The 26,868-nt window shown below is 40.6% G+C and overlaps 2 protein-coding genes across 3 annotated transcripts in view; both read left to right on the top strand.

The window, feature by feature from the left end:
- mbtps2 (membrane-bound transcription factor peptidase, site 2) overlaps nt 1-15,977 on the top strand; it is a 28,703-nt gene extending 12,726 nt beyond the window's left edge. For both annotated transcript variants that reach the window (XM_034108847.1, XM_071206932.1), the window contains 9 exons: nt 943-1,081; nt 1,744-1,847; nt 2,459-2,586; nt 4,660-4,778; nt 5,283-5,463; nt 8,942-9,048; nt 9,558-9,756; nt 10,085-10,160; nt 14,841-15,977. In XM_034108847.1, the coding sequence (XP_033964738.1) occupies nt 943-1,081; nt 1,744-1,847; nt 2,459-2,586; nt 4,660-4,778; nt 5,283-5,463; nt 8,942-9,048; nt 9,558-9,756; nt 10,085-10,160; nt 14,841-15,063 (1,276 nt within the window). In that variant the 3' untranslated portion in view covers nt 15,064-15,977. The remainder of the gene's footprint in view (nt 1-942; nt 1,082-1,743; nt 1,848-2,458; nt 2,587-4,659; nt 4,779-5,282; nt 5,464-8,941; nt 9,049-9,557; nt 9,757-10,084; nt 10,161-14,840) is intronic.
- Nucleotides 15,978-19,972: 3,995 nt separating this feature from the next.
- The window catches only part of phex (phosphate regulating endopeptidase homolog, X-linked), a 47,666-nt gene continuing 40,770 nt past the window's right edge, over nt 19,973-26,868 (top strand). Inside the window, exon 1 of the mRNA XM_034108842.2 lies at nt 19,973-20,335. Coding sequence (XP_033964733.1) covers nt 20,212-20,335 — 124 coding nt within the window. The 5' untranslated portion in view covers nt 19,973-20,211. The remainder of the gene's footprint in view (nt 20,336-26,868) is intronic.

Raw genomic sequence — 26,868 nt, 5'->3', positions numbered from 1 at the left:
CCCCATGCAGCCTGCGTGATTGGCCTGTAGGGATGGGCGGCCCTGCATAAATGTGTTCATCCATTCAATGTGGCATCTGCTATAATGGGGTTAATGTGCTATAATGATATTACTTAATAATACACATTACTGTATAATACGTGATAATGTATGAGTTGATTTACTTCGATCTACTGTAACTGTGTACACCACAACAATATTACAAAAAATATACTGCACATTAAAGCAAACTATTGTAAAGGTAAAAGTATGAGCATAAAAAAAAATAAGTGTAAACATTTACATTATTATTATTATTATGATTATTTAATATATAAAGACTATATTATTGAATTACAATTAAGATAATAAGATTAGATATACTTTATTTGATCTAAAATATTTATGTTTTTTCGTTTTAGTAGCCTGTGAAAACCATAACAAATAAGTGATTAAATGCTCTTCAGCAAACACAACTGCAGAGCTGCAAACATTGAAGACCTAAGTTCACCCAGTTGTCTTTGTGTATTTGTGAATGAAGCGCCATCTCATGGTTAAATCCTGTAATTGAACAAATGGGGAAATTTGGCAACGCCCTCTAGCAATTTGGCAACTCCAACTCTGTATCAACAACACTGTTGTGTAACTACAGTTAAATACTTGTATGTGTGTAGATTAGAAAGAGGTAAGATAAAGGATCTGCAGTATTTTATGAAGTATTAATTGTACAAAGGTCAGTTTTATACAAGTAGAAGTGTGTATTTACCATAGACTGGTATTTACCTGGTAGTAGGCTGTCAGTAATGGCTACGCCTCTCTATTTGGACTGGTAGATCTCGGCAGACTGGCAACTTTAAATGTAGCTCTCGGTTCAAAAAAGGTTGGGCACCCCTGGTATAGGGTCACAAAGTTTGACCAAATCATAATGATTGAGCACTATTCCATCCTTTATATTCTTCCCAGGTTCAACAGTGGTCTGGTATTTGGTGTAGTGGCCATGGTGGGATCAGTGGTGCTGCTGATCAGGACGCTGCAGCAGACCCTTGCTCAGATGACCTCAGACAACCCCCGGATGGGGAATCAGCAGACCCTGCAGGTGGTGGTATGTACAGACTGAACCTGTAAAGCAGTGTGGATCTATTTTCAGGCTACAGGGTCTAACTGGAGATTAACTGGAGCTCAGAGCGTTAAATGTCCTTGAAAGTTCCTACAAAGCCTTTGATTTTAAAATGATAGTGTGAAGAATGCCCCCAATTATGACAAGGGCTCTTATTTAGCACATTTCTCATGTTCACTTTTATTTCATTTAAAACAGCCATGCATTAATGTGAGCACAGCCCCCAGTGGACATCTGTATTCATGGGAAGCTATTAGTTGGCCATTTATAAACGAGTACTCAGCCTGGAGTTAATGCAGTACACTGCCCAGGGGAGAAGAAAAATGCAGACCACACAGAAAACGACAGCATCAGCACAACTTGAAACATTACATTTTAAGAACAAAAAAGAGTAGGAAGAAAGATTTTAATACATCTTGGTATTAAGAACATTGTGTTTATTTTACAAATGTGCAGCCTAGATACAGTATGTTACATATCATAGTTTAATAAAGTATCCTCCTAAAAAGGGATTAAAATAATTTTGAACTTTTCTTAGCATCAAAGAGGAAAAACAATGATTCACTCTGAGGAGACTGTTGGCGTTCATGTTTTGTCTCTATGTAAGTCATAATTGTGTGTTTCTTTTCTCATGCCTGTGTCTCTAGGTCCCCGGTATCAATCTGCCCACCAGTCAGCTGGCCTACTTCTTCATGGCCCTACTGCTCAGCGGAGTCATACATGAGCTTGGCCACGCTGTGGCAGCATTGAGGTAAAACACACACACACACACACACACACACACACACACACACACACACACACACACACTTCTCCCTAACATAATTAAGATGGGCCTTTTATTGAAATTCAGTTTTTTTTTATTCATGCTGCACATGCATTTTTCTTTGTACAAATACACACAGTTATCATCGTGCGCACATGCATTTTATGTTGTACGGATACAATATGTTACCATGTCAACCGGTAAACCAAATCCAATAGACATTAGATAGAAAAAAGTTTATGTTAAATGAATTGAATAAATGAATTAATTCAATCGATACTCGTCCGTGAACTTGTCCAAATATTTGTATTTCATTATGAGCACTTTAGCATCTGATCAAATACTGTTGCCCATTAAAAGATGGCTTTTACTAGTTTTTTATTTAATAATAATAATAATAATAGGCAACAAGTAACATAGAATAGTTTATATTGTGAAATAACTAATACTGCTCTAACCTTGGCAGAAGATAGTTTGTTCATTTTGGATTCCATCCTACATAAATAGCAGTTGTTAAAACAAATATGTTTTCAATGCCATTTGATGTGCTCTCCTTCCCTTCTGGAACTGTTTTAATGTGTCATATTTTTTTCTAGGGAGCAAGTGCGAGTAAACGGCTTCGGCATTTTTGTGTTTGTCGTTTATCCCGGTGCGTTTGTGGACCTCTTCACAACGCACCTCAACATCATATCGCCTGTACAGCAACTCCGCATCTTCTGTGCCGGTAAGACTCCACACATTAATGTTTTGATCATTCCTTATGGCAGGAAGTTATTTTGCCAGCTATTAATGCCTGTAATAATCACAATTATTACAGGCATTTAGTTTCATTCTCATTTCTGTAAGTGAAGGTTGCTCTGAGGTCAGTAAGTTCTGAGCAGCTGCTTCACATCAACTCATCATTCCGCTCTGCAATTAAGGAAATTTGATTTTAATTGATTGGCGGAGTCGGCAGTTATTCACGCATGAATAAGACTAATAGTGAAAGGCTGATTATTTTTCAATGCAGTCTGGCCAAGCTTTGAAATGGATACAGGCCACAGTACACTTCAAAGCAGCAAAAATAGGCTTGTATGATTTAAATTATTGCTAAAACAATATTATGTCAAGTTTATTCAATAATCTGATAAAAGATCAGAGAAAAGAAAGGGATGGTTAATTTTTTTCGGCTAACTTTTCTTCTGATTTATGTCAGTTGTGCTGTTGCTTATAACTTATGAGGGTTTTTATAGTGGTGCACAATCTGGCAAAAAACTACTTCTAATTATTTTAACTGATATTACAGTTGTGATGTGATTCCTGATACTAGAGGGAATGATCAAGTTGAAATAGTATTTGTATTATCACTGGAAAACCCCCCCCAAAAATGATGTTTTGTTTATTAGGTGTGTGGAAAACCATTTCTAGGCGAAAGCTAACTGCGATCTGAATTTTGATGCACTAGTCCACATTGGGATATCAAAACATTAATTAATCACTATTTATATTATTGTTTTACACATGCATATTAGGTTTATACCTACAATGATAGTACAAATGTTCATGAACATCAGTTAAGTGTTGTGTGGAATACAAATAATTGCTTCTTAATAGCATACTCATCAGTTCACTCGTGACATCCTCAATGCTCCTTGTCATTTTATTTGTCACAAAACATCAGTGGTATTCCTGCAAAAAAAGCAGCATGGATGTCAAGATGATTTGTTTATCATATGCTACTTCCTCTATGCTGCTTACAAGCCTTTAGAGGGCAGTGAAGAGCTATTCTAAAATCATCTGTATCTTTTACTTGATACACATTTCCTCCAGACTTTTCTTTTGTTTATGTGACAAGAATATAACTTGAGTGGTGACTGCAGGCACAAAACTGAGACTTCCTATCAAGTCATACCAGAGAATGACAAAGGGGGAGAGTGGTGACATAACAGCATGCTGAGTTTATTTTTTCTCTCTCTCTCTATCTTCACAGCGGAGCTCTATCTGCCCTCAGGGGGTCCCGGTTCTCCTTTAACATGTTTATTTTGTATTCCTGTAGAGATAGATGATGCAACTTTAATAGTTTGTTTACTGTATGAAATCAATATATAAAAACATACGCAGCCTTTAGGCGTGACTTTTAAAACATGCTGGGATCTTTTTTTCCCAAGAGAAAGGAATTTTCTAAAGCTATCTTCAGCTATTAATTTTCTCCTGACTTTGTGTAGCCGGTTGCTTCATGCTGCTGTCTTCATGTTTGATTGATGGCTTTGCATGTTTATGTGTGTAAGGCCTAAACGTTGTGTCTTGACCTCATCAAGCAATGAGACATTTCCTCAAGCGGTTTTGGGACACTGAATGCGTCTTCATATGTAATTTAAGATGGTATAGACGGCTATTTTTAGTGAGCTGCGGTCACTGTTTTGCCACGACATCCTCCTGTCAAAATATGTGCAGAACATGTAAACAGGACTATAGTTACAACTGTGGTGTGAGGGTGACTTTTCATTCAATTCAATCTTTTGGATTGAATTGAAATATTGTTGAATATTTAGATGCTTGATTTGCTATATTTTTTATGTTATTATAGTTTTCTTCAAATAGTTTGCTATCTGTGTTTTAATTTTGGTTTTAATTTTATGTATGCACCACAACACAAAGTGAAATGCACCTACCTGGTAATACACCTGTTTCTAATTCTGATTCTGATTTGAGAAGTTAAAATCCTTTGTATGCCCCTCCGACTTAAGGGGATTTCAGGACTATTTTTTAGTAACTGTAAATATATGTAAAAGTAAAATGTTTCTATTTTCCTTTCTAGGAGTGTGGCACAACTTTGTCCTCTGTTTGGCAGCATTAGCCTTCCTCTTCCTGTTGCCCATTTTCCTGTTTCCCGTGTATTCCACCGGTGGGGGGGCGCTGGTCAGTGAGGTCGTCCAGGTCAGTGCAGCCGGTTTTTATTGCGTTATTAAACGTTTTATTCTTTTTGTTGGCCTCTTGTTGACAAAAAATGTAACCTAATGAGCCTCCTTTACATTTACTCCTTAAGTAACATTATATATATTGGTCTTTGTGCACCCATCTATAATAATCATTACTGTTTGCCAGCACTAAGTCACTGCTTCTCTATAGCATGTTTTCCAATGTTCCAGTAATTAATAGCTGTTATTTATGTGGGTGGAATTGGCGGGGCGTTAGGGTTAATTACTTTTTAAATCATTGCCCCTTGCAGATCCATTCAGTCAGTAATTCACACAGCCATACTAGCAGGAGATATTTGGTTGGTATTGCTCAAGCATTCATTGGCAAAGGAAAGTGTATTGGTCAATCCCTTCTCTACATTGTTTTTCCGAGTATTGCAGGACATAAAAACATCCATCTACTTTTTTTTTTACCCTTCTCCATTTGAACCAAATGTGATATCTGGCTGTGTCTTTAAACCAGGGCGCTGCAGCGGATGGTCCCCGAGGTCTGTCAGTTGGGGACATAGTGGTCGGGCTGGAGGACTGTCCAGTCAAGGGGGTGGAGGACTGGAGCAGCTGCCTGTCTCACCTCTCTCACTCCCCACAGACTGGATACTGTGTCCCGAGCAGCAGCCTGCAGCCAAGCTGGGCCCACGGACGAGGTGAGTGTGCTGTTTCTGCACCCAAATAACCCTTTTCCACCAAACCGGTTCCAGGAACGGTTCTGGGCTAGAGCCTGATTAAGCGGTTTTCGGTGCTTAGAGCTGGCTCCACCGCAGTGGAAAAGGTTTTTAGCTGGCCCCACTCGGTTGCCCGGCAAGAACCAAGAACCAATACTTCACGCTTACGTCGGAGGGGGGCGAGATTAACCTGAGCATGGCGAGTACGGCAAATACAAGTTGTACCAAGCAATAGCGCTGAGCACAACAACCCAACTGTTTTCTTCAAGGTTGTGTCTTCCTGGTCGAATGTACTTATTGTAAGTCGCTTTGGATAAAAGCGTCAGCTAAATGTAATGTAATGTTGTTGTTGTGAGCGGCGTTGGGGAGAAAATCTGCAACGTAAACGGTGATGTCATGATGCAGCCCCAGTCGGGCTCTGGGAAGTGGAAACACAACTGGGGCTAAAAAGAAGAACCGGTTCTGAACCAGAAAAGCACAAGCACGGAGCTAAAACTGGAACTGGTTTGATGGAAAAGGGGCAAAAGGTTCTACCAAAGTACTTAACTCAATGAAGAGGAGGCGCAGTGCTTCTGGAATTAACATCTATTGGAGTTAAAAGAACTTCCTGTGTTGTGCCAAATTGGGCAATTTAGCTGCCATGACATCCCAAGGTCGTTTCATCTATATGGGACTGACTAAATTAGTGATGCCAGAAACTGACCATGATCAAAATCGAAAATCGGACACCCCTGGCGAATTATAATCGATTATTCAACGCCCGCCACCCCCCACTAAATAAAATCGAATTTTAAAAATAATTTTCGATTATGGAGACTGTAACGAATAATCGCTGGCATCCCTAGACTAAATATGTGTATCAAATTAAATATGTAGAGGAGTTAGTACAGCATCCGAAAAGGTGAGAAATCCCCCAAAATTGCACGTGAAATTCTAAATCGACAACTTCCTAATGAGTTATTGTTACACCTCTACGAGGTTTTTCAGTATGTCTCTACTTTTCATTTGCCTGCAAGGTTACCAAGTTTGTTGAAAGTTGGGGTTTTTTTCGTTAAAAAGATGTTACTCAGCATTCCTTCTTCAACTTTTTACGCCCAAGGCCCACATCCCTAAAATATTAGCTTCTTAAGCCCCTCAAAACTGTGATTCATTTAGTGATTTAATAATATTTTTTATTATTTCAATACTGTCCTATGGACACTGTCATGCTCAGATAATTTGTCTCCTGCCTAAACATGTATCATTTTTGTAGTTAGAAAAAATCTCAGTGTACTGAATAATAATGTAACAAGGTCAAACCCACAGAGCAGCAGCGGGAGCTGTGATTGGCCAGCTGTTAGCTGAAGTCATGTGTGAGGTCAGAGATCAACAGCTGGCCCATCAGAGCTCCTGTTGTTTCTTTGTGGCGTTAATCATTTCAAGTGGCACACATTAGAGGTCATATTTTAGCGAGAAATGGCAAAATTGTCTTTTGATAGTGCCATAATTGAACCTAAAACTTTATTGATAAATTGATTAGTCAATCAATCCATGGATTATTACCATTTCAGTAATTTCCCAGCCAGAATGCCAAATATAAACATTGTATAAATCAAACAATTCATCAAAAATAATAATTGCAGTTTAATCGTAAAAGTAAATCACTCTCAATTCCATTCTTACTTTCCTTTTAATCAAGGGCTTTAATAAATGCAGCATTTCACACTGTCCCATAAAAACCTTTACTACAGCAAGTGCTAAATCTAAATCCTTTCTGGGGCTATATTTAACTTGTAAATCAACTTCCCTGTTTTTTGATAATGTTTATGTTACTGCTGTCTTACCAATGGATTAAGCTGCTCACTATTTTAATTTGTACATTAGTTTGCGTGAGTACGCAGTCAGTCCCCAATGATGTGTGAGGAGTCAACAGGATAATCACTGTTGTCATGTAGTGTATGACAGGGGTTCCCAAACTTTGCCATGCCAAGGACCCCCATATAGCATTATCCTCTAAATGATGAGTAAATTATGATGGAGAATATGACAAATTAATCATACAGCTTAATAAATTTTCTTAATATATATTTGTATTAATAATTAATAATCAGTTATTCTTCTAAAAAATGTGTATTTATGTTTTGTTTGTCATTCATTACATTGATTGTGTCTTCTGTTATAAACATTCTTAACACAATATTCAACAGTAAACATATTTTTAAAGCATTTTTAAAGTGATTTATGTCTTTATAATATTATATAATTTTGAACAGTAATATGAACAATTAACATATATTTTTTGCATTTTTGAAAGCTACTTATGCCTTAATAATATTATATATAATATTCAACAGTAATATTATCAATAAACATATTTATATTCATATATTAAACAACAATATTTGCTACATCCTTGCTCTCATCCAGCTGCAGAGCGAAATATTCACTAGCTCTCACTTGCTCCAAAAGCTGAGCAGATACTCAGGCCCATTTCCAAACCGCCCCCTACACCCTACCCCTCCGTTTGCGCGTTCACGCGGAGGGTCCGCCATATTGAGGGCTGTTCCAAAGCAACGAGTGTGGAGGGGGAGTGGGCTATCAAGCCCTCAAACAGCGAGTCTGCAGCGGTGCTGACTTGAGACCAGTCTCTACCTGACCGGAGTCATGCTGTGTGTGTCCGTCAGGAAACACGCTGTTTACAAGTAGTTCCAGCAAACATCCACTGATAAACTGCGATGTTAACAACCTCATGATAACCTCATATGTTTTTAACTTAGGATCATACCTGTGTTTAGTCTAGAAAAAGGTAAATGTGTGCATTTTATTATAAAGTTGTGTATATTTACAGACCGTTGCAAAAACTAAGAAGCTTATAAACATCAGGTTTAAAACTAAAAGAGCTTTGAAACACAATGAAAGATGTTTGGAGTTTTATTTGAGTTATTCATTTAAACTTTTTGTCTAAGAGATGCTGATTTGAAACCGTTGTTACATACAGTTACGGCATTTCCTGTTTGTGCCGGGGAGAGGGGAGGCCGTCCCAAAGCTTGCTGCTGTATTTACTCCCTCCATCTGACAGGAGGGAGCCTCGTTGAGCTGCGAGTGTGGCTACAGACGGAGTTCACTCCATCACGGAGGGGTAGGGTCGAGGGAGTGGTTTGGGATTGGGCCTCAGTTTCACTCTCAGTAGCGGCAGCTCGATTCTGATTGGCTTGAAGGGCGGTCGTGAGATTTAAAAACAATAAAATAAAATATTAATAAATAAAAAATATTAAAAGATTGGCATCAAAGATTGATAGATATGCAGTTATTAATAACATCTAAATGATGATACTCTGTCCAGGTCTAATTGTCTCGTGCTAGTAGATTTGTCAACTGAGAATCAGAAAAACAACAACTCTTTGACATCCATCTTCTGTTAAAAGTATAATCAAGCAGTCTCTGTTCTCTATTTATTTTTTTCCCCCCTTTTTTGTTCTAGCCTTTAAGCGTTTGGATGGAACGTTTGACTGCTGCAGCAACAACAGCCTGACAGATCTCTGCTTTTCCTACATGAAACCACAGGGAACTAATAGCAAAGAGAGAGAGGTGACATACACACATGATTCACTTACTTCTATTTCCATTCCACTTTGTAGCCATGTTAGTTTAATGTACAAAAAAACAATACAATAGGAGTATACACAAAATCAATTTTTACCATTATATTATTAAATAATAAAAATATAATCTTTATACTACAGTGTCATTTTTAATAGATTCCTTTTAATTTACTTGCATTGTGAATCATAGTGCTGGATAATATGACACATGTTGTTTGCCCATTACCTAATTTTACAGGACAACCCCTCATAAATACACATCAGAAGTGCGACATTAAAAAGGTTTATCATGAATAAAGATATGTAAAAAAGAAAACAAGATAGTACATACATTGTCTAGAGACAAAGGGATGAAGTGTATGTACCAGCAATGAAAAACAAGAAAGCCAACAACAGCTGTTAATCCCTACTGACTTCTCCTATAATTACATTTACTTATATACTTAACTTGCACATATTTATATTTGGTATTCTTCTGTAATCCTGTGACTGCAGTACGCCTGCATGCCGGTGCGAAAGATGGTGACGGGGACGCAAGTGTGTCGTACCGCCGAAGACTGCACCGCACACACCGAAGTCGCCAGCATCTGCGTGACCCCCTCTCTGGAGAACCAGACTCGCTTCATCCGTGTCACACACCCACCCAACACACACATGCTGTTTGTGGGGTATCCACCACACCTGCAGTATGCTGGTAAGTTACAGTGTGTGTGGGGGAAACTTCTGTGTAGCAATGCAGTGGGAGTCCCCGACTCATGAAGGAGACACGGGAAGAGCAGGAGCTTTGATGTCAAACACTGATGGTTTATTTAGGAGCTTCGGCCGGAGAATTCACATCACAAGTCCAAGAGCCAGAGGTTCTGACTTCACGGTAGAGTTGCCACGTCAAATCTGAAGAACTCTACCCCAGACCCATGTTTCAGACAGATGTGATGATTGGATCAAACCTGTGATCTTTCTGTGATTATAAAGTCAACCACACCGTGTGAATGTAACACCTCCTTGTGCTTTGTCTTTTCTAGTGAGTCTGACCAACTTTGTCCCTCGGTTTGGTTTCCTCCACCTGGATCTGCCGGTCTTCTTGGAGACCTTCTGCAAGTATCCTTTTCTGATTTAAGGAAAGATGGGCTGAAGTGAGATTATGGCTATCTAAGGTGTTGGTTTGCTTAACAGAAAGATCTGTCTTTTCTGTCTAAAGCATGAAGCATTTTATTCATCAATTTGTAGAGAGCATTGTGCTTTATTATAAATAAAAGTTCACAGTTTTTGACATCTAATGATTTTTATATAGACCTAATGACTGCTACACATGACCGTAAACCTTATTGCAAAGCTCTGGACAATTCTTATAACATTGTGTTTGTGTCAGTAACTACTTTATAATGCACTTTTTTATTGGAATGTTCATTCAAAAACACCAAATGTAAGATCTTAAGTTGTCTAACATAAGCTACTGGTGACACAAAACCAAATAAGGCTATAGCAGCAAAACCCCTAAGTATAAGGAGGTGACCTTAGGTACGTTTAATTTCCTATACATTCTGGTTGTTAATTATAAAAGGATTTATTAGTGATTTGTTCTTTAAATGTCACAGTCTTGCTTCAAAGCCACTTTAATGGCTCAGATCTGCTGCAGTTTTCAAGCTCATTGTCTATGGACATATGGGAAGCTTGGAAATTCACATTTTAATATTCTGTCTTTATTATTTTAATTATTTTACAGTTGTTACATTCTAGAAATACAGTCTTAACATTCTAAAATTGTAAAATGTACAATTTTTACTAAATATTTTCAATGGTATCATGCTATAACCTAAACATTATTGAATTGTATAACATTGTATATTTTTAACTAAATATTCGAAATATTAACATATTAGAAACCTTTACATTCTAAAATTGTAACATACTAGAACTGTATTATTTTTGTATTGATGTTAACATTCTCGAACTGTAACTTTCTAGAATCCTACATTTATATTTTAAACTGTAACATTCTTTAACATAAAATTAACATTCTAGAATTGCATAATTCTAGACCTGTATTATGTCATAATCGCTACATTCTAGAATTAGAATCTTACATTTCAATAATTAAAATGTTCTGAAGTATTAACATTCCAGAATTGTCAAATTGTAGAATATTAACAAATATTTTAATCGTTACATTCCTGACCCTAAATTCAACATTCTAGAATTGTAACATTGTAGAATTGTAATATTTTAGAATTTTAGCAAATATTGTAATGGTAATATTCTTGTACTTTAGCTTAACATTCTAGAACTGTTACATTGTAGTTCTTTAACCAAATATTTTCAATGTTAATATTTTAGAACTTTAACATTGTCGTCGTATAATCTCAATATTCTAAAATTGGAACATTCTACAATTGTTATATGGTAGATTCTTAAGTTTATATGTTAAATAGCGTTTCATAACTTAAACATTACATTCCAATATTGTAAGGTAATGTAACATTGTAGATACTTAAACTAAATAGTTTTAATTTTAAGTATTGTATTATTTCATCATTTTAAATCAGGGATGCAAACTTGTCACCTTTCGGCGAAATTCGCCGTTTTGAATCCAAAATAGGTCGTGTGTGTGACTCATGTAGATCTGCAATAAAAATGTTTTTGGGGTATGGGGGGGGTCTGAGACCCGGAGTAATCTGCGGCCGCAATGATGGTCTAGCTTCAGCAGCTACATTACCTACGGGTGCGTTCGTTAATATTAACTGTGTGGTCGGGAGTCACTGTGGCACAGACTGCACCGCTGGTGAACAGCTGTTAGAACGGGCCGTTCAGGGGCCTCATTTATAACGCAGTGCGTAGGATTCACGTGGGAAGGTTGCTTACGTAGTAGAAATCCAAAAAATAGGTACAGACATTTTCTGACATTTTCCGATTCACCAAACATTGCGTACCGGCGAGGAAAGTGCGTACAGCACTTCCTACGCCGGTTTCCCTTTATAAATCACAATCGATTCGAAATGCGGTGCAGCTTTTGCGGGCTTCACGTAACGCCCATATTTGCCTATAAATAGTCAAAGAAACGCCCATTCATTCATTCTGACTGACTTTATGAAGAAGATCGCAGGAAATGACGACAGAACAGCTAAAAAAGACATCTCACACCGTGTCAGATTTTGGTTATGTTGGGGAGGTCGAGATAAATCATATTGTTTGGTGGATGCCGTTTGAACCACAGTAGCAGCATGGAGGTCGGATCGTCACCAAAATAAATAAATAAGTGGTCCGAAAAAGGTTCATGACAAAAAAAATACACATAGCCTTCCTCAGGCAGTGTGTTTGTACCGGGGACAGGAGACACCCCCTTGATTAGAAACTGTAATAAATGATCGGGGAATCCCTCCGGAGTGGAGTCATGACGACTGGATCTGAATTATGTTTTCGTATTTGGTGGTTTGTGTCCCAGCTGTCGATCAGCTGTGCGCAGCGTCTCCACTGCAGCAACTCTATATCCACCAGTTAGAGGAAATACAACTAATGTGTTGTGTTATATTAGCTGTACAATTTACCACATATGGTGTTCTTTGTTTCCATACCTCCTGTGTTTTATGAGTGACTTATCAAGTCTTAGCAAACGGCATAAAACATGATTAAACATGGTAGTATATAAAACCATGCTCGTACAACCTATAGAAATGCAAAACCACATCATTTATGAGAAAACATTTCATAACATTAACACAACATATTCGAGGTGGTTTTAAATAACATTTCCGTATTTATTTATTTCTCCAAGTTATGTTTTTGTGTGCACTGAGGAGTCTCAAACAGGCGTTTGTTTAATCATTTTAAGACTGGCTTTAATCAATGTTTGAAAATGAATTATTCATATGATAAATGAGAGGTAACATTTTATTTATGGTATTATTTCCACATATTTCTCTCCATTCTTCCTTCTGCCAACGGTGTAGCAGTTTCTCGTCTCTCCCGTTTTTGTGCTTAGTGCGTACGTATGGGTTAGAGTTTGCGTGGAGGACCGCACGTTTTCCCGTCAAGTTAGTATTTTATAAATCGCAAACATTGCATAGAAACTGGCGTACGCCATTTTTTGAGCGTATATCCCTTTATAAATGAGGCCCCTGGTGATCAGAGCAGAGCGTGATGTGCACTGAAAAGTTTTTCTGTCGCAATATTATCGTTGAGCTGGCTAACTAGCATACATTGTCACTATCTGCTAACGTTAGCTTTAGCCTTCGTCTTCTAATCGTTTTTTTCATAGGCTATAAACAGAGGTGGTATAAGTATAGATCTTGTTCTTGAGTACAAGTAGAAGTACTCAGATCTTGTACTAGAGTAAACGTAGAAGTACTCAGACGGGACGGGTGGCGCAGTGGTCTGTGCGTTTGATCATCAGATCAAGGGGGCGTTGGGGAACTCCAGTTCGAAACCCGCTCCCGCCCCACTGCTTCAGGCCGTTGTGTCCTTGGGCAAGACACTTCACCCGAATTTGCTCCTGTGGGTATTGTCCACAGTAGATGACCATTACATGTATGATCTGTATGTGTAATGTGTATTTGTAAAGCGCTTTGAGAGTCATTGATAAAGCGCTATAATAAATATAAGGATTATTATTATTATATTGTACTTGATTAAAAGTAGAAGTACTCAGATCATGTACTAGAGTAAAAGTAGAAGTACTCAGATCTTGTACTTTAGTAAAAGTAGAAGTACTCAAATCTTGTACTTGAGTAAAAGTACAAGTACTCAGGTTTGAGTCAAAGTAGAAGTACCAGAGTGTAGGAACAATCCCGTTTAACACTTGGTTATATTTTACATCATTCTTCCACATCTGTAAAGTAGCCAAATGTATTACATAAATGTAGTGGAGTAAAAGTACACCATTTACCTCTGAACTGTAGTGGAGAAGAAGAACAAAGTAGCAAAACATTGAAATACTTAAATAAAGTACAAGTATCTCAAAATTGTACCCATGTATAGTACTTGTTGAGTTTATGAACTTAGTTACTTTACACCAGTGGCTATACAGATACAAAGACTAAGCCTTGCACAGAGGCATGAAAATACATTTTCAAAATGCTCAACAGTGCTGCCAAAATTATAAACTGACTGCTACACAATTAAAATAAATGCTTTTATATATTTCTATTAGATGTGACTCTTTAGCGTTTCTGTTATTATTAACTGCTGCTTTAGTTGTTCTGACTGCTACAATCCTGTTATTCCTCATTTTAAAGCCGATATTCCGTGGGGTCGGGGGCCTCGGATCCTTGTCACCTTTTTCATACCTGATGAGTTTGCATCCCTGAGTTGTATAATCTTACCATTTAAAAATACTTATAGAATGTTAACATTCTAGAACTTAAACATTACTTTCTAGAATTATACCATTCTAGAATATTATTATTATAATTATTATATAATTTTATAGAAATATAATAAATGGTAACAATGGCTTGAGATGCTGCTTGTGTTTTTCTTCCTTTTTAAGATATTTCTAGAAACACACTGTGACTCAGCAAAGTGTATGCATGAAAGAAAGCATTGACTTTAACATCAGTGGTAAACAATCTCACAAAAGGTACATTTTGTGTGTTTTTAAGTCCTACAATGATATTATGATCTCAACAAAACCACATATGCATACTTCATCCTCTAATGAAAATGATGTGAAATTATTTACCTAAAAGACCATGAGGAAATATTAGTTTTGTGTGCCTGTGATGTGTGTTTCCAAGGTTACAAACGTAATACTGTAACATTGCCCTTAACCCTCTTGCCTCTCAGATACGTAGTGTCCCTCTCTGGAGCTTTAGCAGTCGTAAACTCCGTTCCGTGCTTTGCTCTTGACGGTCAGTGGATGCTGAATGCACTGCTGGAGGCCACGCTGGTTACTGTGGTAACGGACCGTCAAAGGCGTGAGCTGATTGGTTTCTTCCTTCTGCTGGCAGGCAGCGCCCTGCTAGCAGCCAACGTGGCACTGGGCCTGTGGATGGTCACTGCACGGTAGCCACAGTGGTGAGCCGCACTGGAAGGCAAAAAACTAAATGAATCCCCATGTGGACTGAGTTGTTCTCTCATGATGTTTTTGACACGTGTGGACCATTAAACTGTGAACAGACTGCATTACCCAGCAGTGCTGCCCAATTTCAGGACACTGTTGAGCATAACATCTGCTTTACTGGACCAACAGGGAAAACAATAACCAACTTGTTTTCACATTTTTGCCGCCATATAATCATAAAGTACATATATACAAATAAAGAATGCACTTGCCGTAAAGCACTGTCCGATGTGACCGTTTACAAACACTGCACAATCTGTCCAAATGTTAATATCTGTGTTGTCTTTGAAGTATGAGGAGAAAACTGTCTTGGTTATGAAAAGGTTTGATTCCAAAATGCCATACGTTCCTCTTAACTCACTGTTCGACCTCAATGTGCTGCAGTGATGTGTCCATGAGGAGAGATGCAAATACAAGGGTATAGTTTAAAAAAGCCTTACACTTATTGGCAAATGCATGGCGGTTTGAATGTCTATTACACATCATTAGTGGAAATAATGTACTACCTATTATTCATGTGACAGTATTTAATTTAATTTAGCTCCTCACAGGTGTGTAATTGCAACAGTGTTTTGTGATATCCAACGTGTTTTGTGATATCCAACATGTTTCAAATCCCCCAAAAAATTGCTTTGCCCCTCTGGCATTGACGAAAATTAATTTGAATATGATTTGTCACAATTGTGGAATAAAAGGCTGCTTTTATTTAAGTCATTTTAGAGTGTTGTAATTCAATCCATTTATCCTTTTACTTCTCTAGATTGCTTTGTAGTATTATTTAGAAACTTGACACCCTGAGGGTGCAACAATTGAACTTGTTAAAAGCAGTCTTCAGTGTTTATAAATGTATTTGTTAAAAACTTGAACTCCTGTACATAACTGTAAACTGGTACACGGTATGAAAAAATAACGACAATGGAAGGCTATATTCTTACTTAATAAAAGTAACACATTTCCATATTTCTATATTATAGTTTGGTCAGAACTGTGTGTTAAATACACCAAAATACATTTTCAAAAGTTTAAGAAAGTTTTCAAGCTAAAAACAATACTGTGCAGTTTCATCTTTATGTAAATTATTTTGTATATTTATTTTTTATTTATATTACTATTGTCCAATTGCATTTGGAACATGCAGGTAGCCTGATTTTCCTTTCAGAAAACCGCACCTTGTGATATTGGCTCATTACAAAGTACACATGCTACACTTTTAGTAACAGCTCCAGGCCGCAGTTCTTCTGTTGCATATTCAGGGAGATTATTACCTATTATCTCCTGAGTTTGTGAGCGTTAGATGACACATTATAATTTTGAAGGGTGTTTCCTACAGACATAAACACTGAACGGCCTTCAGCTTAGCCACGGAGGTGTTTTTACCAACGATCAGCAGACACCTCTGTCAGCAGGTTCAGCATCGTGGCCACTTTAGAGACTTTATCTTTGAATAATTACGGACGCTGGTGGGAGGATGTTGCATGCAGGAGTTGGTGCCTTTCGTGTGTGTATGTTTGTGTTCAAATAAGATATTTCGAAGGCTGATTTTCTTTCCCTAATCTATGTGAAATGATTGCTTATGTGTCCTTGCTTATGTGTGTTATAGTTGCTTATCTTGCTCTAATGACAGCCTGGAGTGATGTTTGGAGAAAACAGACATGGGAGGATGACGATCGGGAGGAGAGGGCAGAACGGAGGAATGTTCTGACTGTGCTTCATGTTAAGGGATGGGCCCTTGAATATACTCTGTGGACTCTTCAGTGTTAACAGGACCAAGAGTCTACACAGCCATGCTAGCTGTTCTGTGTGGCTGTATATTTAGGAATGGTCACATAAGCGCCAACATGCTCTCAATGACGTAGCATCCTCATGTTTGGCAGTTGTAATGTTTATCATGTTCATCTTTTTTTTTGTTAGATATTGAGGTACTTTAACCTAATTAGAGGAAAAGTCAGAGGATGACTACATTAAGTGGGATTTATCTTTTGATGGTAATAAACTTAACACAAAAAGTAAGGACATTTGTGTTTGATAGATTATTTCTTTGTTCTAACAATGCTTCATGGCAATACATCTTATACCGTTGGAAAGCCTGTTTTCTTACCTTTCCAATAATAATAATTAAAACTGCGGTCGCAGGTGTGCGCGCAGTGATGAGCGGGCCCTCGCGTCTGTGGGCCTGTCGGGGAGGGCAGCCGGTCGTCCCGGCGTCAAGCAGACGCGCGCGAGTCCTAGGAAATGAGCCGTTTCTCATTTCTATAATTTTCGCGTCCCAGACTCCCAGGTCCTCCGGCAGCGACCCGGAAACGGATGTCGGCGCGCCGTCTCGAAGGAAAACAAATTTCTCTAAAGGCTCGTCGAGGATCGATTATCGAGGAGGCTGTCTGGAGGAGCCGTAACCGAGGATACACTGATTTAGAGGAGGGAGGAGAGAGGAGTCTCTCTGGAGGAGCCGTAACCGAGGGTACACTGATGTAGAGGAGAGAGGAGTCTCTGGAGGAGCTATAACCGAGGGTACAATAGGCGCATTCACACCGCAGTACTTTTCCCACAAAGGTTCATGAGAACTTAGTTCATGAGAACTCTTTTGTCGCGTTCACACCAAAAAGAGCCGGTACTAAAATTAGTTCATGAGAACCTTTTTACCCCCTTTTAAGTCCCTGCTAGAGAGCAGGGACTTTCGTGGGAGAAAAAGGTTCCTATGTCTGATTGGCTGGGTGGATTGCAAACTACGCCCCGTAAAACTCCCAAAAAGTTTTGTGAAGCCGCCATTTTATTATCCTCGCATTAGCATTATTAGCATTAGCCCAGCGGAGAAACGCAGAGAGACTAACTTATGGCAACACAAAATAAAACATGGGAGCGGTGGAGATGAGGAGGTTCTGGCGATTTACTCGGAAGGCTTCAGTAGAAGCTGCTGAGAGTCCCATTAGCTTCTACCGAAGCCAGTCCCCAACTCCGGGGACTTTGGGCCGGGGACTTTGGGCGGCAGTATACGCCGTGAAGTTATTTGTGGCCTGCCAGTAAACCCAAAGCAGAAGAAGAAGAAGTGACGTCAGCGGCTTCATTTGCCTAATCCACCCCCAGGGACTTATTCCGGTGTGAACGCGATCTGTACCTGTGCCTATTCCCCAAGACGGACTGAAGCTATCCACCAAAATGTGTGATATATGGATACATTGTTGATGACTTATGAGCATTTATTTGTAAGCCCCGCCTTTTTGCAAGTACGTTTTGATTCATGGTGGCAATATTTATCGTCTGAACATGCTCATTTTCTTTGGTAATGTGTCTGACCCTCCACCAATGCTGTATACAAAGTTTGGTGTCGAAAAACTAAAAATTGAAATTTAAGTGATTATTTCACTGTTTTGAACATTATGCTAATTATTTTTTTTAAATAGGCGGAGTTTAGGGGTCCAAGAGGATTATTTTTAGAACAGGTCCACCCGGATATGTGTGCACAATTTCAGATCATTCAGAGTTACGGTGCAACTTTGTAAATGTATTCGGAAATGGGATTTTGATAGGTGGCACGAGTGAGCAGGTTGGAATATTTAACCCATTGACTCCAGAATGTTGCAATTTTTACCGGTCCTGGCGTCCGTGCAAAATTATACAACTTTTGAAGCATCCTAAAGCCCTCAAAAACAGGAAAGATGGCAACTAATATAATAATAATAATAATAATAGGAAGAATTCCTCCAATAACAATAGGTTCCTCGCACTTCGTGCAAGGACGCCGTTGGGGTCCTAGCGCTCCGTGCTCGGGCCCTAATAATAATAGATGTATTTTGTTAGCGCTTTTACAGGTGCTCAAAGACGCTTCACAGATATAGTGAAAAGAAAAGAAAGGAACAACAAATAAATATATAGTTCCACATAGTGGAATAGTGCCACATTGGTGAGGAACAAGCATGTGTGGGATGAGCAGCAGAGCTGAGTATGTGGTAAACATACCATTTTACCATGAAAACATTGTAAAATCTCTGCCAATACCAATCAGCTTTTTGCTGTTGACTCTTGTTTGGTGGATTGGATGATTGAAGTCTGATGAAACAAGACCTCTAACAAACACAAATGTCCTTACTTGTTGTGTTTATATGTACAAAATGTCAAGGAAATCCGATAAGATATTACAGTCTTTACCAAAGTGTGGGACCGACTGACTGATGGAGACAATCAAAACTAGAGCAAAGGGTCCCAATTAAGATGTTAAACAATACGAATAAAAACAGGACACAAGTGATTAGGAGTCACAATGGTGAACAATAGCATCGTGGTGGAAGTGTCTGCTTGATGAATGGGTGTTTAAAGTAGCGCAGGAAGTCATGTCTATATAAGGACTTTGTGGCCGAGGGCACCAAACCCTAATGAGCATGTGCAAAAAAGTTTCTCACCACAGCAGAGGAGGTTACAGGACCAATCAGGAACTTTGGTGTCACTGTCATCACCGTCACTGTCTATCTATTCAAATAAACTACTGATTATTTTCGAGAAAAAAAATACTGATGGGTTTTTACATGCGGCCATGTCATCGGATTAATTGATTGCAATCGCTAATCAGTGTCCTGTATGTGTGTGTGAGTCAAATATTGCTCTGGTCGACTGTCTTATCTGATAAATGTTGTACATGTAGGCTTTTAACAAGGTCTACAGCCTCTAATGCAACACAGTAACACACACAGATAGTGTTCTGGTCTAAGTTAACTGTTTTATTAATTGATAGTCTGGTCTCTGTTCTGGATGACGGTAGGGAAGGGAGGAGTGTCAGGGGAGAGGAGGAGTGATGAGGAGTGATGAAGGGAGGGACAGTTTGAAAAGCTGGGGTGAAGTTAGAGTAGTTACAGATAGACAGATAGCAGCAGAGAGAAAGACTCGGAAAACTAATGAAGTCTGCTGGTACATTTGGAAAGACACCAGACTACATAGAGAAAGTGTCTCATTTTAGCAAGATGTTAATATAACTTTGGATTTAATTGTTCTCCATTCACTTTTTTGGCCAGATATTTTTGCTTTCTGGTTTTCATCCATTTATCTTTTTTAGTGTTTCCCCTATTTTCAGAGACTGTGAGTGTGTGTGATATCAAAAAGTAAGTTATGGAAGTGGAGCGTTTGAGTGGTGGGGGCGTTAAACCCGAGAGGGGCAACAGTCGTCTCTACAGGATAGCCCTGGCCATGTGTGTGTGTCTTTGTGCTGCTCTGCTGCTTGCACTCATACTGGGTAAGTCCAACACACACACACACACAGATCCACACACATTTTTATTTCAACCTGCAATATAGTTGTAAGGAATTAAACAGGAATGCATGGCATACTGTTCTCAGATTATAGTAAATGCAGACTGTAAATAACGCAAGTCGGTGGGAGCAAAGGTTTTGTGGAGAGCTTGTGGGTTACTTATGTCAAACTATTTTTGGTTCATATAAGGTTTCATACACGCCCACATACAGAACCTTGTACATAACGCACTGTGGGACTGTTGAACTCTGGGAAAAGAGGAAAGAATGTGTATGTTGACACTTTGTGGGTATTATCTCCTGCAGAATGTGAAACTAATAGGAAGGGAACTGTTATGGCTTGGGTGTGTGTCTGTTTGTGTGTATGTATTGGGGGCAGTGCCCATAAAAAACGTTTTGGTCAGACAAATTGCTGTTTTTTGGTAATCTTACGGCACCTGAATGTAACAATGCAGCCAAATCTAAAAAAGCTTCTGTTAATTGCTGGGAGTTTCCGTAGCATAGTCCTGAATACTCAACACGTTCTCACTCCCAACCCGTCACATATTGACGGACGGTCAGGGCCCCTCCCCGTCACTCTATTACGTACAGGATACCCCTTGGAAGTCAGTTTTCAACGGGCAGGGCGTCCCATTGACTTGCATAGAGCTCCCTGAACGTTGGTAATAGAGGAGGTTGGGATCATGGCGAAATGCTCTACGCAGATCCATTCTCACAGCGTTTATCAACCTTTTTCTTACTCAATATCAAGCCACACTTATTGTTTTTACTTTTTTATTTTAATTGAATAATGTAGGACTTTTGCCGTCAGTTATGGGGAGAGTAGGGGCTCAGAATACTGAAATCTGTATTGTTTCATCGTTTTTTCCTTCTAATTTTGTATTCTTTTCTAAACCACACACTGTTATTTACTCAACAATAACACATAATTATCCTTATGTTTATTTATTTGTTTGACTAATAAACACAAGTTGGAGTCCGTCAGGACCGAGGGTCGGAGCAGCTCATAGTAGTTGCTTTAGAGAATTTTACACCCCGAAGTAAGTATTCTCTCCGCTTCGCTTGACAAACCCTGTGATAGTCCTCAAGCTCTGTGATTGGATGTTTGAGTGTGCGCCGAGCGTCGAACAGCACTTGAAATGGGATGGAACCACGGCAGACTGTCCAAAACTGGATTTGAACGGGTTCATAGAGCTAAAACATTTCAAGTGCTACTCAACTGGCTTTAGATAAGCCAGTCCTTTATTAGTATATAAGTGCTTTGTTAGTAATTATATCGCTCGAAGTGGAGTCGAAAGAGATAAGATATACTTTATTGATCCTAAGTTGGAAACATTTGCGTTACATCAGCATGTGTAACAGTTGGAAATATGCAGTGGTGTTTATTTGTAAATCATTTAGTATAATCACACAAATTCTGTGTTCTTTATCTATTGATTGTTCAATATCTGACAAGGTCGGAGATGAAAAACCTGGGTCGCAGGTTCCTTCAACAGTGCATTACAAGACATCTATCAATATGTGTCTATACCTCCACCATTAAACTGTCATATTCTGCACATTTCTTATACTATCTACATACATCTTATAAGAGTATAATACATATGTATAACATCAGTTAAAATAAGTGCTTAAACATACAGTAGTTAACATTGCAGGAAAGCAATATATTAGTACTTTGTCAGGCTTAATATTTATACCCCCAAAGCTTTTTTCTTATTCAAAATAAGACCTTAACCTAAAGTATTCTTTAATGTTTAAATAAAGCCTTATTAGTTTGTCTGTCTGTGTCTCCTATTAATATCTAATAATACAAATAATACATTTCAATAACGTGCTTTAACCACCAGGTGTCCCTTTCTATCAGCTGTGCACCGTTATGGTGTACATATACCAATATACCGATTGGATAAAATATAAAAGTCAGCTGAATTAGTATTGATACTGCAAGGAGACGTATTGTGTGAAGAGAAATTGAAGATTTAGTTTGATTGCTAATATATTTATTGTTGAGGAAACTTCTGTGTAGCAATGCCGGGGAGTCACCGACTCAGGAAAGAGACAAGGTAGAGCAGGAGCTTTGATGTCAAACCACTGATGATTTATTTGGAGTTTCGGCCGGAGCATTCACATCACAATTCACAGCAGTCACGGTCTGACTGCACGGGAGAGTTGCCACGTCAATTCTGGAGCGCCTCTCTCTTGCTAGCTCATTTAACTGGTTTCACAGAGAGTAATCAACATGTTTTGATAAGATAGCTTTAGACAGTTTGGGCACACTGAGTTACCTGCGTCCGCCACTTATGGCCTCGAATATGTCATACCCTGGAGTCCACAAACAACAAAGAAGGAAGTGTCCCAGTGCACCCACAACAAAGACCATCTGTGACCTAGTATTGACCGGTCACAGAATGGGAACAATAACATTATTGGCTGAAGCAGCTTGTGTCCTTAAAGGACATAAATAGACGTCAAGGTTGGTCCTGTATGTCACATCTAGGAGTCTAGGATAATTATTTCCCTAACATTTATGATCCACGTCACATATTCAGTTTCGGCGGCAGTTATTCCTGTTTGTCTAGAAGTCTTCTCACCAGGGCTCTATAAATAGCAAACTACGGCAGATATGTAATATTTAATGCAGCCGAACCGTGTATTACAATGCCGTTATGTGATGACCTTCAAAGAGAAAAGCAAGCACACTCGGAATAAAGTATTATTTTATTTAAAACATTTTTTTTCGGATTTCACATCAACAGGAAGTCCGGTTAACTATTATGTCTGTGCGCAACAATACCCATAGACCCATAGATCCGCGGGTGAATAATAATCACCACATTACACACATCCCTTCACATTTAAATTTACATTAAAGTATTTCGTGAGGCCTTCTAAAATGTTTTAAAATATAATTAGGGTTGTAGTTGAAGAGTTTGTAAATTATTGCGTTGCGCAATCACACAACGGCACGTCCATTAATTCCACAACCACACACATGGATTAACATTGATTTAATACATTAATGTAGCCTTTGTTTCTGCTAAAAGAGGTGTCGACCAGCTGGGGCAACAAGAAAATCGGCAAAATCGAGTGTGACTATTACAAAATAAATAATTATTATATTAATATTGACAATAACAACCGACTGTCGGGGTAGCATTTGCCGGGGAGCGTTCTCATGGCGTCTATTATCAACGCTATGGGAGGTCTATGAAGGTCTATGGGACGCCCTGCCCGTTGAAAACTGACTTCCAAGGGGTACCCTGTACGTAATAGAGTGACGGGGAGGGGCCCTGACGGTCCTGACGGTCCGTCAATATGTGACGGGTTGGGAGTGAGAACGTGTTGGAATACTAGACACAGTTCACATATACAGCTTGAAGATGCGTACATTAAACCAACTTAAAAAAGGTGGAAATTAAATGCATGAATAACTTAGTAAAACTTTTGCTTTTTGAACTGTCCAAAAAATGTGAAGATACCATCTAAATCAGGGGTGTCAAACTCAAGGCCCGGGGGTCAAATCCAGCCCGCGACTTCATTTTATGTGGCCCGCAAGAGCTTGCAAGGAATATAATATGTTTATTATACGGTTTCATGCCACTTTACAGAAGCATTGTCCCAAAATGCATCTCATTTTGTGAAATGCGCACTGAAGAGATTTGCAATTAATTGCCCTAGAATTCTGCTTTCAGACGTAGTTCATTATGAAGTTATTACCATCCATCCATCCATCCATCCATCTTCTCCCGCTTATCCGTGGTCGGGTCGCGGGGGTAGCAGTTCCAGCAGAGAGCCCCAAACTTTCTTTTCCCTGGCGACATCAACCAGCTCTGACTGGGGGATCCCAAGGCGCTCCCAGGCCAGCGAAGAGATATAATCCCTCCACCTGGTCCTAGGTCTACCCCTTGGTCTCTTCCCAGCTGGACGTGCCTGGAACACCTCCCTAGGGAGGCGCCCAGGTGGCATCCTAACTAGGTGCCCGAACCACCTCAACTGGCTTCTTTCGACGCGAAGGAGGAGCGGCTCAACTCCGAGTCCCTCCCTGATGACCGAACTTCTCACCTTATCTCTAAGGGAGACACCAGCCACCCGGCGGAGGAAACCCATCTCGGCCGCTTGTATCCGCGATCTCGTTCTTTCGGTCATGACCCATCCTTCATGACCATAGGTGAGGGTAGGAACGAAAATGGCCCGGTAGACAGAGAGCTTTGCCTTCTGACTCAGCTCCCTTTTCGTCACAACGGTGCGGTAAAGCGACTGCAATACCGCTCCCGCTGCTCCGATTCTCCGGCCCATCTCGCGCTCCATTGTTCCCTCACTCGAGAACAAGACCCCGAGATACTTGAACTCCTTCACTTGGGGTAAGGACTCATTCCCTACTTGGAGTGGACAGTCCATCGGTTTCCTGCTGAGAACCATGGCCTCAGATTTGGAGGTGCTGATCCTCATCCCAGCCGCTTCACACTCGGTTGCGAACCGATCCAGTGAGTGCTGAAGGTCGCAGACCGATGAAGCCATCAGAACCACATCATCTGCAAAAAGCAGTGGTGCAATCCTTACTCCACCGAACTGCAGACCCCCCCCCCCACGACTACGCCTCGAAATCCGATCCATGTATATTACAAACAGGATTGGTGACAAAGCGCAGCCCTGGCGGAGGCCAACCCTCACCGGAAATGGGTCCGACTTACTGCCGAGGACCCGGACACAGCTCTCGCTTTGGGAGTACAGAGATTGGATGGCCCTGAGTAGAGACCCCCTCACCCCATACTCCCGCAGCACCTCCCACAGTAACTCCCTGGGAACCCGGTCATACGCCTTCTCCAAGTCTACAAAACACATGTAGACCGGATAAGCGTACTCCCAGGCCCCCTCCAGGATCCTTGCGAGAGTAAAAAGCTGATCCGTCGTTCCACGACCAGGACGGAATCCGCATTGTTCCTCCTCAATCTGAGGTTCGACAATCGGCCTGACCCTCCTTTCAAGTACCTTGGAGTAAACTTTCCCGGGGAGGCTGAGTAGTGTGATGCCTCTGTAATTGGCACACACCCTCTGATCCCCCTTTTTGAAAAGGGGGACCACCACCCCGGTCTGCCACTCCTTCGGCACTGTTTCCGACTTCCACGCAACGTTGATGAGACGTGTCAACCATGACAGTCCCTCAACACCCAGAGCCTTCAGCATTTCCGGGCGGATCTCATCCACCCCCGGGGCTTTGCCACTGTGGAGTTGTTTAACGACCTCAGTGACCTCCCACCGGGAGATTGGTGTTGATCCCCCGTCATACTCCAGCTCTGCCTCTAACATAGAGGGCGGAGTTGTCGGGTTCAGGAGTTCCTCAAAGTGTTCCTTCCAACGCCCCAACACTCCATCAGTTGAGGTCAACAACGTCCCATCCTTACTGTACACAGCTTGGATGGTTCCCTGCTTCCCCCTCCTGAGGTGTCGGACAGTTTTCCAGAACAACTTTGGTGCCGCCCGAAAGTCCTTCTCCATGTCTTCTCCGAACTTCTCCCACACCCGCTGCTTTGCCTCGGCCACGGATGAGGCTGCTGCCCTTCGGGCCTGTCGGTACCTTGCAACTGCCTCAGGAGTCCCCCGGGATAACAAATCCCTGAAGGCCTCCTTCTTCAGTCGGACGGCTTCCCTGACCACCGGTGTCCACCAGGAGGTTCGAGGGTTACCGCCCCTTGAGGCACCTAGGACCTTGAGACCACAGCTCCCCACCGCGGCTTCGGCAATAGAGGCTTTGAACACCGACCACTCTGGTTCAATGTCCCCAACCTCCACAGGAATGCCCGAAAAGCTCCGCCGGAGGTGTGAGTTGAAGGCCTCCTGAACTTGGGCCTCCTCCAGACGTTCCCAGTTCACCCGAACTACACGTTTGGGCTTACCAGGTCTATCCAGAGGCTTCCCCCGCCACTCGACCCAACTCACCACCAGATGGTGATCAGTTGACAACTCCGCCCCTCTCTTTACCCGAGTGTCCAAAACATACGGCCTCAGGTCCGATGATACGATAACGAAATCGATCATGGACCTTCTGCCTAGGGTGCTCTGGTACCACGTACACTTATGAGCATCCTTATGTTCGAACATGGTGTTTGTTATGGCCAATCCATGACTAGCACAGAAGTCCAGTAACAAACCACCACTCCGGTTCAGATCAGGGGGGCCGTTCCTCCCAATCACGCCCCTCCAAGTGTCTCCATCATTGCCCACATGTGCGTTGAAGTCTCCCAGCAAGACTAAGGAGTCCCCTTCAGGAGCCCCATACAGGACTCTTTCCAGGGTCTCCAAGAAGGCCGAATACTCTGAACTGCTGTTGGGTGCATAAGCACACACAACAGTCAGAGTTTTCCCCCCCATAACCCGCAGGCGTAGGGAGGCGACCCTCTCGTCCACTGGGGTAAACTCCAACAACGAAGCACCTAACCGGGGACTTGTGAGTATCCCCACACCCGCCCGGCGCCTCACACCTTGAGCAACTCCGGAGAAGAATAGAGTCCAACC

Source organism: Pseudochaenichthys georgianus, chromosome 20 (genome assembly GCF_902827115.2).
Source record: "Pseudochaenichthys georgianus chromosome 20, fPseGeo1.2, whole genome shotgun sequence".
NCBI classification, from domain to species: Eukaryota; Metazoa; Chordata; class Actinopteri; order Perciformes; family Channichthyidae; genus Pseudochaenichthys; species Pseudochaenichthys georgianus.
The sequence above is the reverse complement of the archived record's forward strand: the minus strand, read 5'-3'. Positions and strand labels throughout refer to the sequence as shown.